At 33.0% G+C, this 18,727-nt stretch overlaps 2 protein-coding genes across 2 annotated transcripts; both read left to right on the top strand.

The window, feature by feature from the left end:
- The first annotated feature begins 4,263 nt into the window (after nt 1–4,263).
- Nucleotides 4,264–7,431, top strand: LOC109340578 (protein unc-45 homolog A). Its single transcript, XM_019578299.1, has 3 exons — nt 4,264–4,526; nt 5,593–5,781; nt 6,324–7,431. The coding sequence occupies exons 1-3, from the start codon at nt 4,356–4,358 to the stop codon at nt 6,765–6,767; spliced, it is 804 nt and encodes a 267-aa protein (XP_019433844.1). The 5' UTR covers nt 4,264–4,355; the 3' UTR covers nt 6,768–7,431.
- A 9,819-nt stretch (nt 7,432–17,250) lies between these two features.
- On the top strand, nt 17,251–18,489 carry LOC109340579 (protein EPIDERMAL PATTERNING FACTOR 2-like). The gene is made up of 3 exons (XM_019578300.1): nt 17,251–17,455; nt 18,047–18,096; nt 18,190–18,489. The coding sequence occupies exons 1-3, from the start codon at nt 17,350–17,352 to the stop codon at nt 18,382–18,384; spliced, it is 351 nt and encodes a 116-aa protein (XP_019433845.1). The 5' UTR covers nt 17,251–17,349; the 3' UTR covers nt 18,385–18,489.
- The last annotated feature ends 238 nt before the right edge of the window (nt 18,490–18,727 follow it).

Below are 18,727 nucleotides of genomic sequence, written 5' to 3'. Positions count from 1 at the left end.
AATGAGGAGAATGTCTACTACTAACACTGTCTCTAAGCTATTAATCTCATATATAAGAGTAGTTCATAACGATTGTATACTTTAATCTAAATTACACTAATGTTTGATAAAAGATAATAACTACCAATAATAATAATAATTAGAACATTTTACTATGACAAAAAAGATTATTAATAGAATCACTTGGAAAATTTTATAAATGCTTTTGATATAATTTTGGGAGTTAATCAAAGATGAAGAGAATGTCGTCTTGGAGGCCTCTTTCTTCTCAAATCATCTTCGAAATGTCGCGCTACGCCGCTTCTTTTCAATCGATTAAATCTCAAAATCGATTAAACTTTATTTTTTAAATTAAAATAACAAAAGTTAACCAAACATCAACTTTTTTTTCAATAATAAACAAAACTTGCAAAATGAATATTTTTGACTAAAAAATATATTTTCTTTAATTAAATACCCTCAACTAATAAACATTTTTCTATTAAAGAACTACGTAAGCCTTGATTCCCTTAATAGGGATACGTAGGACCAGGGTCAATCTTGTCAGGCTTAACTAAAATAAATAAATAAATAGTTTTGATCATTTAAATTAATCAATTAACCAAATAATTTAATAATAATAACGTCATATATTTTAATGAAGGGTACCGTTTAAGTGGGTGGGTAGGTGCTAATACCTTTCCTACCTTGTAACCGACTCCCGAACCTAGATATCAAAAATCTAAAAGCTCAAGGAAATTGAGCTTAAAAGATTTTTCTACATTTGTAACTATAAAATGTAGTGGCGACTCTAAACAAAGTCGTGCAGTCAAAAATTGGGGCGCGACAGCTGGCGACTCTACTGGGGATGGAATTAATTGGATTCGTTTTCAATAAAATATAGGATATATAGATTCGTTTTTAGTAAAGTATAGGACATATAGATTCGTTTCCAATAAACAGGATAAGATAGATTCGTTTCTAATAAAACAGGATAAGATAGATTCGTTTCCAATAAAACATGATAACATAGATTCGTTTTCATTAAAGTAGGATAAAATATGTTTGTTATGGAGGGCAATGATTTTAGGATAGATTCGTTTTCATTAAAATAGAATAAGATAGATTTGTTATGGAGGGCAGTGATTTTAAATTTCCATTATATGTTTTACTTCGGATATTTAGATTTACACTTATAATTTTATCATATTTTATGTGTTTTTATTATTTTATACGCGTATCCCTTAACGTATCGTATCCTGTATTTTGGAAAAAATATGTGTCGACGTATCGTACCCGACACACGTATCAGTATCCGTGCTTCATAGGCTGAAAGTATGGGCCATTTCCATACTTATTTCTATTAGTCATAAAAATATAGTGGAGGTTGAAACCTCCATAAATTAAGTAAAAATCTTCACTATATATCTAGTTAATTGTTCAGTCCGCCTCATTTGATTTATTTGTGGAGATTTGAATAAACTCCACAGAAAAAACTCCACAAATTGCAAAATTTGGTGTAATGCAAACAACGAGAAATCACTTCATTTGCTAGCCAAACACCACCCGTCCGGTATAAAAGTCCAAGTTATGGAGTTGTCTTTATTTTAAACACCACAAAGTCAATTTTAACAGATGAGACAATCTCTCAACGAGACAAAAGATACTTGAACTTATGTATTCAGATGTTTGTGCATAGTCTGGAAGATATTTTGGATAACGTATTACTTTGTCACATTCGTTGATAATAGTGGAGAGTATTATGGTCAATTCGAAGCCTATTGCCTGGTGTGTGGTATTAGACTAGAGAAGACATTACCAAAGACTCGTCAACTAAATGTAGTAGCTGAAAGAATGAAACATGTTTGAAAAAAGTTTATTTGCATGTTGTAAGATGTTAGTCTCCCCAAGTCTTTCTAGGATGATGTAATAAAGATTGCAGTCAATCTCATAATCTAGTCACCTTTAAGACCTTTAAACAGAGAGATTCTGAAGGAAGTATGGTACAAGAAGACACTCAACCATTTAAGAGTATTTATGTTAGGCCAAAGTTCACTTTGATTCAATGGTATATTCCTCAACGGATAGACTAAGTTTGTCAATAAAGAGATTCTAACTATTAAATAGATCAATAGAATGATCCTACATATACATAAATTGACTAGATTGGCAAACATCCAGATCATGATCAAATGATGTCATACCACATATGCATCAAGAGCCTGAGGTAGTACAACATTAAATGCAAGTTGCATTGAGGCGCTCCAAAAAATGTAGAATGGATACTTTTATCAAAGTGTCATAAAGAAGATTATTTCATAATGACAGATAATTGTGATCCTCCAAACTTGTCAAAAGTTGTGCAGACAACTAAGAAAAGAGAATATATTAAAGCCATTGAATATTAGAAGAATTCTTTACATGAGAACCAAACTTATAATATGGTAAATAAGTGTAAATGTTTAAAACCGGAGAAGGAAGCTCGATACTAAGGTACAAAGCTCATATGATTATGAAAATGGTGCAATCATAAGAAATGATTTGATTTTGATGAGACATTCTAACTAGTGGTATATTATTCCTCCATAAAGATAGTCTAGGGTTAATCTGTTAGCTTCTTAAAAGTTCAATAACTTACATAAAAGATTTTTACTACATGGAGGCATCAAACAAAAAATCTATATAAAGCAACCAATAAGTTATGAAACAATGCAATAAACACTTGGGGTTGGAGAAGAAAAATAAGTAAATGACAAAGGTGAAAGAAAGGTTGAAAATGAGTGTTAATTTTTTTAGAGCGGAGATCCATGTATTACAGGAGTAAGTTAAAAAAACTTACTTCACATCTTAGTCACTTAATTTATGAAAATCTATTTACATCACGTAAGCTATTAGATTTTCATAGAAAATGAAAAACTAAGATGTGGAGTGTATTCTTTAACTTATTCCCGGAGATTGTGAATGTCCTATTTTTTATATAAAAAACCTTTAGGAGGTGAAAGGGGGTAAAGCATTTTACATAATTGAAATGAAGAGCAAAGTGTTTAATACTTTGATGTTCTCTAGGTAAATCAATTTCTTCAGTAATGTCATAACATGACACAATGTGGAGAAAAATACACATTATTAGGGAGACTTGCAAGAATATTTGAGTGTATCTCATGGTCAAGCAATGAAGTTTCTAACTTGACTTCTCTATGAGTAACATGCTTCTCATGACAATGTGCAATGCCGTAGGGATAAAAATATACAAGATTTAGAATGTAAACAATAGATTTAGAATTCTTCCATGAAATTTGTTTCTTAATAATTTATTGCCAAATACAGCTCCTATTTATTATGTAAACACAATGTAACCAAATTCTCATTGTTAATAATAGTTCTTGTGACATGGAAATCAATTTCTAGAAAAGAAAAGAAAAAGAGAGGCAATGCTATAGCCACATCCAAAAAATACTATTAATTCTTGTAATTACAACGATTCTTTCCTTAACATGCATGACTTCTTCATTTTTGGCTTGATAGATAGATTTTCTTCAAGCATTTGTAACACTCAAAACTTGACGATGTATCCATCTAAAACCATATTGATTAAGTTTATCACCTTTACCACGTAACTTAAACTCATGATCTCGGGGTCCCCCAATTGTTTTGCATTTATTAATTAAAATCACTATACTTTTTTACTATACTTTTTTGACTAAATTGTCTGGATACAGTTAATCTAACTTTCATTTAAAAAATTGAGAGATCAATTCTAATATTTTTTTCCATATCAAATTAATATATATGATTGACAAGTTTTTAATCTTTGGAATCAAATCAGAAAGGCCTCCAATCTTTAAATTTGATATATTTTGTCTTTATTGGGTATGATTTAAATGAGGTAGTAATCCTATTCAAGTTATGTGATCCTCCTCTAATGAATTTCAACCAATCCTATAAATCAAACTGATATTTAGTTATATGATAGATAAAGTTACAATTATTTTTTGGTACTATCAAATTTATCTCATCGTCCTTTGAGTAAGGAATTAATATGTTTTCAGGAATTAAATCTTTTACTTTTTGATAATCTTAGGTATCTAATAAAACTTTATACTGTTAGACCAACATATCGTTGGTAGATAAAGTTAAAGTTTTTATCACACTACCGAACCAATTAAGTGCTGAAATTCTATTTTTCAAAATATTAAAACGTATTTATTCTCTTAATTATTAAAAAATAAAAACGAAAGATAACAAAGAAATGCGACACAGCAATAACTGCTGAAAATCCTTATCTACTGTTTCAGTTCCCCTCTCACTTATAATTTGAAATAACTTGTTTAAAATTTATTTATATTTATAATAATAATAATCGAAATTGTTTGTCGATGGCGTCGAACAAAATCGAACGCGGTCACCAGATGTACCGTGACGGACGTTACACGGAGGCGCTAGGGTTCTACACCGATGCAATTGCCGTCGCCGTCAACAATCCTCAGAGGATCGCTTTGCATAGTAATCGCGCTGCTTGTTATCTCAAGCTTCACGATTTCAAGAAGGTTAACTTTTTTTTTTCAATTTTGAAAATTTGTTATTTGTATTCTGTTATGTGATATTTGTTAATTTTAATTTCTGAATAAGTGAATTTTACCATATTGTGAAGTGATATTTGTCAATTTTTATTTCAGGAGTGAAATTTACCTAAGTTGAATTATACCTATAAATAAGTTGTAAAAGGTTTTTTTACACTAAGAAACTCTTAGTGAGATATATGTGTTTGATTTTTAGGATGTAACAACAACAACCAATCATTAATGCCACTGGGTGGTGTAAGCTACAATCGAACGAGACTATGATGCTCTATCATATGTTAGATTTTTATGATTCGTAAGAAAAAATACGCCAAACAATAGTAAGAGTTTTACAGGTTGATAAGCTACGAGTTCAAATAATATAGTCATTGAAGTGGGTTATTATCTTAGTTCTGATTGTTCTTATAGCGTGTTTATCAGTTGATAGGGGTTGATTATCCTAACTAGTGTCTCGGGTTTGAGATCTGACCATGCAGCTATGTCAAATATTGGGAGGGAGACTTTTGTTACATCCTACATGGATCAAGCAAGATTGCCTCTGGAGACTATATTGGTGGACTCGGAAAACATATCCTGCTAGTCATTATGTGCTTAAGAGTGTGATTGGTTTAGATTATCATATAATCTGAATGCCCCAAAGTGGAAGTTAAAAAAGTGGTTATTTTCACTTAGAAACAGCTGTAGGATTATGATTAGTTTTGCTAAACAGCTTTATCTTAGCTGAGATATATGCTTAGTTGAATTGAAGCGTCTATGTTTTATTACTTACGAATCTATAAATGCCAACAAATAGTTGATGCTTTATTCATTTGAACTATCTGTCTTATGATTCTCAAGTCTCACACTTTAGTTGCCCTTTTGTTATTAATTTTTGGATATGTTTATTTGGATTTTAACCTCCTGAAAAGATTATGTTGCTTTCTATCTCCTTCAAACTCTCTAATTTCTAATTTCAACCTTTTGTTGTATGACTTTTACTCCAATGCTTATTTTTGGATAGGATCAATTTTTATTTCCCACTACCCCCTTTCAGGCTGCTGAAGAGTGTACATCAGTGCTTGAGCTTGATCACAAGCACAGTGGAGCATTGATGCTGCGGGCTCAAACACTAGTTACCTTGAAGGAGTACCATTCAGCACTTTTTGACGTAAACAGACTATTAGAGTTGAACCCGTCCTCAGACGTCTATCAAAATCTTCATGCTCGCTTGAAGACACAATTAGTAGGGTTTCATCTCTTCTCTCTTTTGATGGTTTCATTGTAGTTACATACTTACATGCTTTCACAGTTAGGAATTAGGTTTGAAGGTTCGGAGAGCTGCATCTTCAATTGCTCAAGTTTATTTATTTATATTCTTTAATTACTTTCAACCCTGACCTTCTATTAAGTATTTGGCAAACAAGCAAATATAGGCTGAATTTTCCTGAAGCATTTGATAGTGTGGATATGATGAAGGTGACTTTTCAGTGACTTAGGCTTGTCATTTGGTGCATTTGACTGGACTCTTTTGATATGCATGTGAAGTGTGAATTACTAAATTTTTGTCAGAAAGTTGGTTGTCTGTGATCTATATAATTTTTGGTCTAATTTTATCAAAACTCTAATGGATTTAAGTGTCTTAGGTGTTTAAGTGCCCCTGCTTTCCTGCACAATACAGAGCCAATTTTTTTAAGTTTAGTCCACTGAACTAGTAAATTTTGCTCAGTTTACTTTTTGAAATGAGCTGGTAATAAGAAATGATTTATATTTATTGGTCAAGGAAAGTCGCTTGCTCCAATACCAGAGTCAGAAGAGGAGTATGAAGAGCAAGAAGATGATGAAACTGTGATAACAAGAGAGCATAAGAAGGAAGAACTTGGGAAAGAACAGAAGGATGACCTTGGGAAAGGTATTGTTAGTGCCGATTGTGCTTCCCAGGAAACAGACTCCAATTTTTCATCCAAACAAGGAATAGAGCAACCCTATGAGCCTAAGAAGTCCACAGCAGAGGCTGTAGTACACAAGGCTCCAAACAGTGAATCAGCCAAGCAACATTCCGAAGGATGGCAAACAATTCCAAAACCTAAAGGACATTCTGCTCTAGACTATGCACGGTGGAATAGTGTTGAAGATGATTCAAGTGAAGATGATGATGACGATGAAGATGAAGAATCTCCACCCCAGTACCGATTTCGTGTAAAAACGGTTGGTGTACGCCCTGTGAAGTGAGAATATACTGATATGCATTCCCACCTATAAATGGCGGTTCTGATCCTGTAGTGAACATAAAACTGACTTTTGACGCGCAAGAATTGACTGGTTGGAATTGCTCAATAAACCATGTGGTCTGCCATGATTCACAAACATCTACGAATCCTACGGTTGTGCTATATTTTACCAGTTGATTTGGTCTTCAATAGTGATGAGCTATTTGAATCCTGAAGTTATTGAAGCTACTAACTTCCTAATGTCCTGATCTGTTTGCATCTTTTGTGATACTATGTTAACCGGTTCATGCTTCCGTATCGGATCAAAAGCATACAGAGAATCTTTCAGCTGCTGAGGTCCATGCACCAGGGTGAGGTGATTACTTTGCTTGGTGATATTGTTTCCACGGTTGTAACTAGTGTGGTATTTTCCTGATGTTTAATTGGTACTGGAAAATAAATATACTGCTGCAGCTTGGAGCACATATTTTGTTATTCTTTGTATCATGCAAAAGTAAAATTTTGTCATTCAAGTGGGGTATGTACCTGTGATTTATTCTCAGATTTTTGTATTTTTTTCTGTTATATGATTCATTCTAAGGTTGTCAATTAAGTTTTAGGTTGTTGTTTTCTTTTTAAACACTAAATTTTGTACAAATTCCATAAGCTTTATTAATTCTTTCTTTATTTTAGATTGCTCTTTTTCGGGTTACTGTATTAATTTCATAGAATAGATGGAAATCACGGTTAAGCTTCGAAAACTTGTACCTAGTCAAACTTTTGAGTTAAAGTTCTTTTTCAAAGACTAGTTTAATTAATAACAAATAGTTTCTATTATTTTCAACTGGTCAATTGAATGTGGCTTTCAACCTGTTATTTGACTACTTTTTTTTAACTTCTGTTTCTAATTTTTTTAACTTTTGAGGGATAGCAAAGTTTCTTCCCTCAACACTTTCTAGAGAATTTCCACTTCAATGCCATAAGTTCAATCTTCAGAATCATTATTGGCCTGTATTTTCTTATAAGAAAAAAAACAGTATAAGCTACAATGTACAGAAGTATAACCCACATAGTTATAAAAACTCAATAGATTCAAGATATCATGGTACTCCACACACAATTCATCCCCAAAATCAAAAGATAAAAGCTAAGGATAATGATGGGTAAAACCATATTGATAGAACCTTGAATCCTAAACCTTCAAATCGATTACACAAGCATAAACATGTCACAGCTTGCAAAGGACATGTCACAGCTTGCAAAGGACATGTCACATTAGAAACTATGAGCTCATCTCAGTTAAATTGATAAACTGCATAACCAGTCCTGTAATTTTCTTTCTTATACACACAATTAACAAGTTCATAATCTCTAATTTCAATATAAGCTTTAAGGGGACAAACAAGACAAGAACATAGATGAAAAAGAAGCAAAGTGGGAATTATGACTCTACAAGCTACAATAGAGATGAAAGTAGAGACACTATTGAGAAGGAAAAAGTATCGGAGGAAAAATACAGATTAGAATGAAAAAGTTAGCAGAAAATGGAACGAAAATAGCGGAATTTGCAATAATGTGAGTGAACGGAACTTGCATACGTCGACATAAATAAATAGGACAAAGACAGTGTTCTGTGAATGAAGTTTGCATTAAGATCCTTTAGCACGCTAAGTTTTGTAAGGAAATGAAAGGGAGGGGAAAACTTGGGAGTTACCATATGCAATTGTGAGATAGCTCATAAGATTTTATTTTTCTCGATTCTCATCCAACTCAACTAACTCACAAACGGACACTAAGTAAATGGAAAAGTTAAAATAGACTTAACAGGGTTAATGTATAACTGGGCGGTGAAATGAAAAATTGCATGTGTCGTGATATAATTGGCTACCAGTCTTATTTGTACTTAATTGATTAGTCAAATAACCTAAATTAAGAGTTCTTAATTGTTGGGAGATCTTCATCCATGAATTACAACATTCCTCTATGAACTAAGTGAAATAAGCATAGAAGTGAGCTTGACACCACATCTTGACTCAAAATCTTAAGACATTAGGTCTATGGGTTCATCCACTTATATGCTCTTTAACTCATCCATTTTTGCTCAATGTGAGATTTCATCATTCACACTTGGACCCAACATCTTCCCTCAAGTGTGAGTTCCCCTTCGAGTATTGGATACACCAAAGCTTAGCTCTCTATCTACTTTCACTGCCATTGGCTTATGCTTTCATCAACCAAACACGCCGCCTTGACCTCTCGTCAGGAAGACTTTCGACACAAGGATCCCTCATGGATCTATCGACCACTTGCCACTTCAATACTCCATTGAGTCGTCGAACCATCGGCTCTGATACCACTTGTTGGGAAATCTTCATCTATGTGTTATAACATTCCTCCATAGGCTAAGTGAAAGAAGCATAGAAGTGCGCTTGACACCACATACCCAAAACCTTAAGGCATTAGGTCTTTAGGTCTATCCACTTATATGTTATTTAACTCATCCATTTTTGCTCAATGTGAGACTTCTTCCTTCACACTTGGAATACTCAACATTAATTTAGGTATGAACTTGTCAAAGTAAAGAAAGAGAAAGGAAAGAGACAATTTAAGGAGAATGAGTTTTTTTCTCTCATTTGGGAGGAGAAAGTATGAAGAGAAAGAAAATAAAAGTTGTGAAATCCATAACTTTTGGTTTCTTCTCTAAAGTGAGAGAAAAGTTAAATTTGTAAATTTTTCTTGTATTTCCTATAATATCCTTATATTTATCATATAGTCATTATTATTTATAAGGATAAAAGTGTCTATTTAATAAAAAACATATTTTCTTTCTTCTAATTCTTTCATATTTCTTTCTCTCTACGTATATATTTCTTTTTATCTTATTTCATTCTATTTTCTCTCATAAACAAAACAAAGCATTAGTTCTCATGACACTTGTATTTAACAAGCAGAAAGATAAAACAAGTGTTATGAGAACTAAACCGGACGTTTCGACCAATCTGGCCACTAACCAGACCTGAAAACGGTTTTGGTTTGAAATCTTAATCGGGTGAGGGTTGAATTGCTTTGAACTGGAGAAATTATGGTCCGACCGTGTTAAACCCGGTTCCACCACATTAACTCGGGAAGTAAACCGGACAGTTCAATTAAAAAATTTAAAAAACAGAACACCACTCAAATATTTTGTTTTACTCTAGTCCAAAAAAGATGAAAATATGTTATTTCAATATAATTATATGTAATTATTAATTATATAAACCTTTATATTTACATATAATTTAATTATATATTTCTAGATAAAAATTATTAATTATGTATAAAATCATCCAGTCAGATCGGACGATTTAACCGTTTAAACTGATTAAGCCTAATACAGGTCCTCTTCCGATTTGACGTTCGGCTCGAGTTTCACAATATTAGATAAAACCACAAAATTTGCGAATGCATTCTATTGGAATTGAAAAGCATTTGAAAATCAAGATAAAATGTGTGTTTTTATTGATTGAAAATAGAAGGCAAATCACCTCTATTTATACAAATGACACAATACTTGTAGCTTGAGAAATCAACTACTTCACAAACAAAACTAACCAATCTATCCTAATAGAATTAACTAACTTTTATAATTGAACACATGTCAAAAAGCACTAGTAGAATTCTATTCTTCTGGAAAGAAATATAAGCAAAGCATTGCAGATCAAAGGCCAATAATATAGATGCAACTTGATGAAGCCAAGACTGGAAGAAGATGCCTTATTCTAGTGCATCTAGCTCTAAACAGCACTGCATCAAATCTCTAAACAACAACAAGATTCTAAGTTGTGCTGGTTCAATATGATCTGGTGCAGTACTCATCCAAAGTGTATGATCAATCATGCTGCAATCATGTAAAGACAATAAATAATAACTTCATTACCCCCTCAAGTTGGAGAGTATATATTAATAACTCCCAGCTTGGGAAGTAATTGATGAAACAAACCAGGCTCTAGAGCCGAAGTTAATAGATCAGCAGCTTGATCTTTGGTGTTGATAGGTAATAGATGAAAAAGTTTATTTTGTAATCTTTCACGAACCACATGACAATCAATGTCGATGTGTTTAGTTCGTTCATGAAAAATCGAGTTGGCTGCAATGAATCTAGCCGAATCATTGTCACAATAAAGGAGAACAACCTTGAAATGAGATGGAAGAATATCATTCATGAGATAGCTTAACCATTGAATTTCACAAGAAGCTAAAGCCAAGGCACGATATTCAGCCTCTGAGGAAGATCTTAACACAATATGTTGCTTCTTACATTTCCAAGATATCAATGAATCACCAAGAAACATACAATAACCAGAAGTGGATTTTCTAGTATCAGGGCATGTAGCCCAATCCGAGTCACTATAACCTTTAATTTGAGAAATAGAGGTAGAAGAATAAAGCAAACCTTGACCAGGGGTGCCCTTTATGTATCTAAAGATCCTAGTTAAAGCTTTATGGTGATTAATTATAGGTGCAACCATAAATTGGCTTAGTTTTTGTGTTACAAAACTGAGATCAGGCCGAGTGTTGGTGAGATATAGGAGTCTCCCAACCAATTGGCGATATAGTTCAGGGTCTGAGAATGGAAGGTTGTCTTGTTGGTGTAAGTGAGGGTGCTTGACCATAAGGGTAGGTACAGGTTTTGATTGTAGGAAGTTAGTATCAGATAAGAGGTCAAGAGCATATTTTCGTTGACATAAGATAAGACCATGCTTAGAACAAGCAACCTCTAGGCCTAGAAAATATTTGAGTATGCCAAGGTCCTTAATTTTAAATTGAGAATCAAGATGATGTTTGACAGAGGTAATTTCTAGGATGTCATTGCCTGCTACTATAAGGTCATCAACATATATCAATAGAGCAGTAAATTTAGAGTTATGTGACTTAGTAAATAAGGAGTAATCATGTTGAGATTGCTTATAACCCAAAGATAATAGAGAATTAGACAATTTAGCAAATCATTGTCTACTAGCCTGTTTTAAATCATAGATGGATTTGTTGAGCTTGCATACCTAGTTTGGCATAGAGCAAAAAACTACCCGTGGTAGAGACATATAAACTTCCTCATTCAAGTCACCATGAAGAAAAGCATTGTTGACATCCAGTTGGTGTAGAATCCATTGATGGCTTGATGCAAGGGCAAGCAGAAGCCTAACAATTGTTAACTTGATAACAGGTGCAAAGGTTTCAAAGTAGTCAAGTCCTTTTGTTTGAGTATAGCCCTTGGCTACAAGCCTGGCTTTGTGTCTCTAAATAAACCCATCAGAATTGTATTTAAGTTTGTAAACCCATTTAGAGCCAATAGCTACAAGTGTCATTTTGGTTCAGGGCATTTAGTTCATCAGTCATGGCCTCAACCCAGTCTTTGGATTTGATTGCTTGTTGATAAGTCTTAGGCTCAGATGTGGAAGTGATGGACAAGCAATGATGTAAGTGCTTTGTAGCTATGGATTTATAAGATAGGACAACATCTAAAGGGTGTTTGATCTTGGCTGTAGAGGTGTGAGGTGAGGTAGTCAAGATATTACACTGGAAATCTTTTAAGTAAGTGGGGGGTTGACTAATTTTGTTGGATCTTCTAACAGGAATGGAGGAAGGATTGAGGGGTTCTGTTGTATGGTTAAGGGAATCAGAGTCTTGAGGAACAATGGACTGGTTAGTGTGCTGATGTATGGGACTTATTGGTGAGCTAGTGGATTGTTGTATGGTGTCTAATGGTGGGCCAATGTGATCATAATGAAGGAATGATTGGTAATCAGTAAGATCATAATCAGGGGATTCATGAGCAGGGGAAATGCCTTTATAAGGAAAAATGTGTTCATAGAACACAACGTTTCTAGAGACATAAATCTCTCTATTAGAAAGATCAAAGAGAATAAATCCTTTGGTCCTAGTTTTGTATCCTAAGAATAAGGACTTTCTGGCTCTAGGATCCAGTTTGGATCTGTTGTGAACATGGGTAGATCCATAACACATACTGCCAAAAACTTTAAGATCATGCAAATTGGGTTTGTGCCCAAGTAAGACTTCCATTGGGAAATGCATATTGAGAACAAGGGTGAGCAATTTGTTAATGAGGTACACAACATGCCTCACTACATAAGACCAAAAGCACTTAGGGAGATAAGATTGAAAAAGTAAAGACCTGGCAACATTAAGAATGTGCCTATGTTTTCTTTCCATAACAGAATTCTATTGTGGAGTCTCCACACAAGAAGTTTGGTGAAGAATTCCATTTGTAGCATATAAATCAGGTGCAGAAAACTCAATGCCATTATCAGTTCGAATTATTTTAATTACATGATGATATTGGACAGAAACAAACTTAACAAAATCATGCATAAGTTTCTTAGTTTCACCTTTTGAGCTCATAAAAAATAATCAAGTATGTCTAGTAAAATCATCCACAATAGTCAAGAAATATTTGTGTCCATGGATAGATGATACACCAAGGGGTCCCCAAATATCCATGTGCACAAGTTCAAAAGCATGTTTGGTTTTAAAAGTTCCTTATGAGAAGGGCAATTTGGATTGTTTGGCAAGATGATAGAAATCACAAATCTTAGTTGGATCAAACTTAACAAAAGGCATAGAATTGTGCATATGTGCAAGAATTTTAATAGAAGGGTGGCCTAATCTAAAGTGCCAAAGATCAAAGAAAGGTACAGTTTGTCTATTCAAAGAATTAACAGTATGAAAAGTACAATCATTAGGACTAGCATGTCTTGTGAGTATGTATAGATGATTAAAGGCCTTAGCATATTCAATCGTCTTCGAGGAAGTCATATCCTGAATCATGCAAGAAGAATGGTAAAAAACAAGCTTGCATTGCAAAGAACAAGCAAACTTATGTATTGAGATTAAATTGAATTTAAAACTAGGCATGTAAAGCACATTGTATAATGAAAGTGTATTAGATAACATCACAGTCCCTGAATATCTGGCAGTTATGGTAAGATTGTTGGGAAATTTGATATCTATTGGTTTAATATATTGAAAATGAGAATATTGTGAAATGTTATTAGTAACATGATCAGTTGCCCCTGTGTCAAGCAACCAAGTATTTGTGTTGAAAGATATACCTGATATTGGATGTTTGGAGTTTGACTCAAGCTCTATGCCAATCTGATTTATGGTATGTTCTAGATTAAAAGTGAGTTTACCTTGATCAGTTGCCTCTGGATTGTTCATGATCTCTGGTTCAGCCAGAATAGGTTGTGCATCTTGATTGGTGATACTGCTAACAAAGGCATGGCTCTGTCTTGGTTTGAACTTAAAGTTAGGGGGAATCCATGTTTGAAGTAGGAAGTTTCAATGGTGTGTCTGTCCCTTTCACAAAATGTACAAACTTTGTTGTTGTTTGAGCCACTATATACTTTGCCAAAGTTATTGTTGCTTGGGCCATTAGAAGTTATCTTTCTGTAGTTTTGCTAAGAGTTTCTGTTCTGAGTTTTCCAATTTGGTTTTGTGCTTATGTTGTTGACAAGAACCTTTGTCTCAACTGTATGGCCTTGAATTTGTCCTTCTTGTTGAACAACTAGAGAAAAAACTTTGTTGATACCAGGAAGAGGTTCCATGAGTAAAATTTGTGACTTGACTCCATTGTATTGGTCATTAAGACCTTTCAAGAAGCATAAAACATATTTTGTTTCCCCAAGACCTCTAAAGGCTCTCAAGAAATTGCATTTACATTTAATATTGCAGGTACACATAGGGAGTGTTCTTAGGGATTCAAGTTCTCCCCAAATGATCTTAATGTCAGTGAAATAGGTTGAGATGTCTTTATCTCCTTGCCTTATAGAGTGAATCTCTTGTAGGAGATCAGAGGTTCTAAAATGGTTCCCTTTGGAGAACCTTTCTTTAAGGTCCTCCCACAATTCTTGTGCGCTATCAATGTAGACAATACTTTGTGAAATATGCTGAGAGAGAGACCTAGTGATCCAGGATATTACCATATTATTACATCTTTCCCAAGCATCGAAGCTTGGATCATTCTGTTCTGGGATGGTGATAGAGCCATTTACGAATCTGAATTTATTCTTTGACATCAAGGCTCTCTTCATGGCTCTAAACCATGGAGAGTAGTTGCTTCCATCCATTGAAGGTGAAACAAGGATGAATCCTGGATTCTCTCCTGGATGAAGGTAGTATGGACTTGTGGGATTTTGAGAAGGATCTGTTCCTTGTGTGGCTTGGTGCATCTCGGTTGAATCGAGGCTCTCCATTGTTTTGAAGAAAATATGAATCAAGAAAATCAGAGAAGAAGAAGAATAGAATTGCCGCAGAGCTCTCAATATGAGAGCTCTGATACCATATTGGAATTGAAAACCATTTGAAAATCAAGATAAAATGTCTGTTATTTTTATTGATTGAAAATAGAAGGCAAAGCACCTCTATTTATACAAATGATACAATACTTGTAGCTTGAGAAATCAGCTACTTCACAAACAAAACTAACCAATCTATCCTAACAGAATTAACTAACTTTTGTAATTGAACACATGTCAAAAAGCACTACTACAATTCTATTCTTCTGGAAAGAAATATAAGCGGAGCATTGCAGATCAAAGGCCAATAATATAGATGCAACTTGATGAAGCCAAGGCTGGAAGAAGATGCCTTATTCTGGTGCATCTAGCTCTAAACAACACCGCATCAAATTTCTAAACAACAACAAGATTACAAGCTGTTTCAATCTGATCTGGTGCAGTACTCATCCAAAGTGTATGATCAATCATGCTGCAATCATGTAAAGACAATAATTAATAACTTCATTACATTCATCCATTAAAAGCATACAAGAACTGAAAAGAAGTTCATTTATTTTGAATATCTGATCTTCACGTTTATGTCTTGAATTGTTCTCTGTGTCTGTTCCTACATACTGCATGTCCCGTGAGTCTCAAATATTTTCAAATTTAACCGACATGAGAATGTTTCTGCCACTATTCAAAAAGTATAAATTGACTTTATAGCTTTTAACAACAGGAAGCTTATATCGTTTGTAAACCAGCTAAAACCAATAATTTGTTTCATCTATTAGTTTAAGGTCCGCTTGATTGTCATGATCACCAAAAGATTAAGAATTTAATTCATAGAAGGGACAATTGTTGGAAGGGACAATCACATATCATAAATGAACATGTTCCTCAAGAAAAGAAAAGAGAATATTCTTGATAATACAAAAAAAATAGTTTTTAGAAAGGCACTAAGTTTAAGAAGTAGCCTTTTAAAACCACACATGCTTTAAGTAATTTATTGTTTAGTTTTACCCTTTTAAAATGAGCTATATTACATTAATTATTATTACATTAAAAGACTGATTAATATTTATAAATTTGTTATCAAGAAATAAATTATTATAAATTAATAATTATAGAAATAGCTACTAATAATTTTACCTAATCATGTAGATAATTAAATAAAATATTTATAAAATTTCTAATAATTTTACCTAATTACTAATGTTTATTTATTTAATTGTCTATGTACTTGATTAATTTAATTAGTTAATAAATAAATATTATATATATTTTTATCCATTTAATAAAACAAATTATAGTTTCACAGTTATGATTCAATAAGTTAATATATAGCTAAAAGCTTTTAGCTACAAGGCTTAAGACTATAGGCTATAAGCAATACAAACTAGTTTTGTGGAAGAGACACTCATATTCAATTAGTCACCGTCCCCACAATTCTTAAGTGATTTTACTTATGAGCACAACACATATAAATGTAAAGAGGAGAGTGAAAGAAAGGAACGAAGGAAAGATGGGACAGATGTGAATCTTGTGGATCCTTTAATGGAGATTTTGGTGCATTCATCTAAGTAATTGAATATGACTAAGATTGATGTTATTGTAATGGACTATGCATAGGTGAGAACCTTTCATTTTTCACTATTCAAAATTAATGAATATCTAACAAGAAGACATTGATCTAGTGTTATAAGGTCTTATTATTTTTCTAAGATAATCAAAATGTTAAAAGTTCAATTTCTGATAACGATATTTTTAGAAGAGACAGTCACATACCCCAAAAGATATTAGTTCGTGACATGAGGCTGGTAGGAAAATTTAGGTACTTCAAATTTCACTATTCAAAATATTTTTCAGTTAATGCCATCATTGAAACAACTTCGTTTCTCTCTCTCCTCTTTTACTAGGTGAGACCATGATACTGTGGCAGCTGACTTCCCAATCTGTTTGGTCCAAATTTGTGTTTCAGTGCTTTGTATCATGAAAGCTGGAAATTATTATTGATATTTATACATGTCCTTCTTCATTTATAGTTTCTCATAATGATAATAATAACGATAGTATTTTTCCTTTTAACTTTTGTGGACTCACCAAAACTTGTGAAATTTTTAAAAGAAAGCCATGGATCATGTGAAATGCTCAAATGTACATCATTGCACATTAAATAGGACCATTTTGAATCTTCATGTATATAAATCCTACAATATCATCAACAAAGTACACTTCTTTCTTTATGTTTTTTTGCTCATAACCTGCTTTTCATCCATTTATGAAAATTGATTTCAAGTTACTTGAGTTTGTATAGTTGTTGCAAATATGAGCACCACTTTCTCACTTGGAACCCACAAATGTTTCCTAATTGTGATTTTCTTCATGGTAGTTTCTATTGCTTGGAGCCTAAGGGTGACCCCTAATCATCATGGTAAGTGATTTGTACTTAAAATGTTGTTTTGCTTTACATAACTTCATGCTAGTGTTTGAACTTTAATTATCATGTTATTGTTTGAACTTTAAGTAAAGCTTATGGCATTGAAATGTATTTAAGTTAGTTTCATATAATGACCACTATTGTAAATGAGTTTTGTTCTAAATTAAATCATATAATTTTCCAAGGAAGCTTAATGGTAATATGCACCTTCCTTCCACTATTCTCTCTCAAATCTCATCACACTCCAAATAAAAAGTTTACAAGTTGCAATATCCAATAGTCATATAGTTTTAGATTATATTCACACATGCAATTCAAACTATAATATTGCAGTTTAGGAAGTCTTAAGTCTCAACAACTCTATCGCAATTGCAATTACATTGTATCAATCATATTTTTTCATTTCAGCAATTTCCCGAAATTATGATGATTAGTTGATTACAATATAACCACAACTTTAATTTAAAATCATTCAAGGATAAAATTATCTATCTTTATAGTTGATTCTCATGACATTGCTATTGGTTAAAATGTCTTATTATTTATTCCCAAGTATTTTACATGTGCCTTTTTTCCCATTTCCAGTTAAGTTGATCAACTTGCAAGCAGAAAAAGCAGCTTTCAATAATAAAAAGGTAAAACTAGTTTCACTTTTGTGTGGTAACTCATATGACTATAGTTCAACCAATCAATTAACTAATAGTAATTTATCTACTTGTGATTTCTAGGAAGAAGCAAAGGTATACTTCGGAATGGAACTATATCCAACAGGTTCTACCATACCAGATTGTTCCCATGCATGTGGACCATGTTCTCCTTGCAAGAGGGTAATGGTGAGTTTCAAGTGCTCCATTGCAGAGTCTTGCCCTGTAGTTTACAAATGTGTTTGTAAAGGGAAATTCTACCATGTACCTTCCAATTAAATACAAAAAAAATGAAACCTTAGTCTTAAAATATGGACCGAACGATGTTATAATGTTCTATCATAAATCATGTTAATCCATAAAATATTGATTTATATATTTTTCCTAATCGTTTCATATAAATTATGTAGATGGTGATATAGGTTAGGCATTTTACCATATGAAGCTGCTTACATATTGGTTAGACATTAATTTGGCCTCTCTAGGTATGGACATTTGAAGAGGGAGTAGTTAAGAGAACATTTGAAGAGAATTTTGTACACATTAGAATGAGGTTTTTGGGTACTAGAATTATGTTTCTTGACTTCTATTTCTATTATGGATTATGCGTTGGATAACATTA

Source organism: Lupinus angustifolius, unplaced genomic scaffold (genome assembly GCF_001865875.1).
Source record: "Lupinus angustifolius cultivar Tanjil unplaced genomic scaffold, LupAngTanjil_v1.0 Scaffold_203_25, whole genome shotgun sequence".
NCBI classification, from domain to species: Eukaryota; Viridiplantae; Streptophyta; class Magnoliopsida; order Fabales; family Fabaceae; genus Lupinus; species Lupinus angustifolius.
Note: the sequence above shows the minus strand (reverse complement) of the source record. Positions and strands in the feature narration are given on the sequence as shown.

Bases quoted from the DNA above. Each gene is read 5' to 3' on its own strand.
- LOC109340578 (XM_019578299.1), top strand. From the start codon at position 4,356: ATGGCGTCGAACAAAATCGAACGCGGTCACCAGATGTACCGTGACGGA. The intron at 4,527-5,592 runs GTTAACTTTTTT...ACCCCCTTTCAG, and splicing joins AGCTTCACGATTTCAAGAAG to GCTGCTGAAGAGTGTACATC. The intron at 5,782-6,323 runs GTAGGGTTTCAT...GGTCAAGGAAAG, and splicing joins CTCGCTTGAAGACACAATTA to TCGCTTGCTCCAATACCAGA.
- LOC109340579 (XM_019578300.1), top strand. From the start codon at position 17,350: ATGAGCACCACTTTCTCACTTGGAACCCACAAATGTTTCCTAATTGTG. The intron at 17,456-18,046 runs GTAAGTGATTTG...TCCCATTTCCAG, and splicing joins GGTGACCCCTAATCATCATG to TTAAGTTGATCAACTTGCAA. The intron at 18,097-18,189 runs GTAAAACTAGTT...TGTGATTTCTAG, and splicing joins CAGCTTTCAATAATAAAAAG to GAAGAAGCAAAGGTATACTT.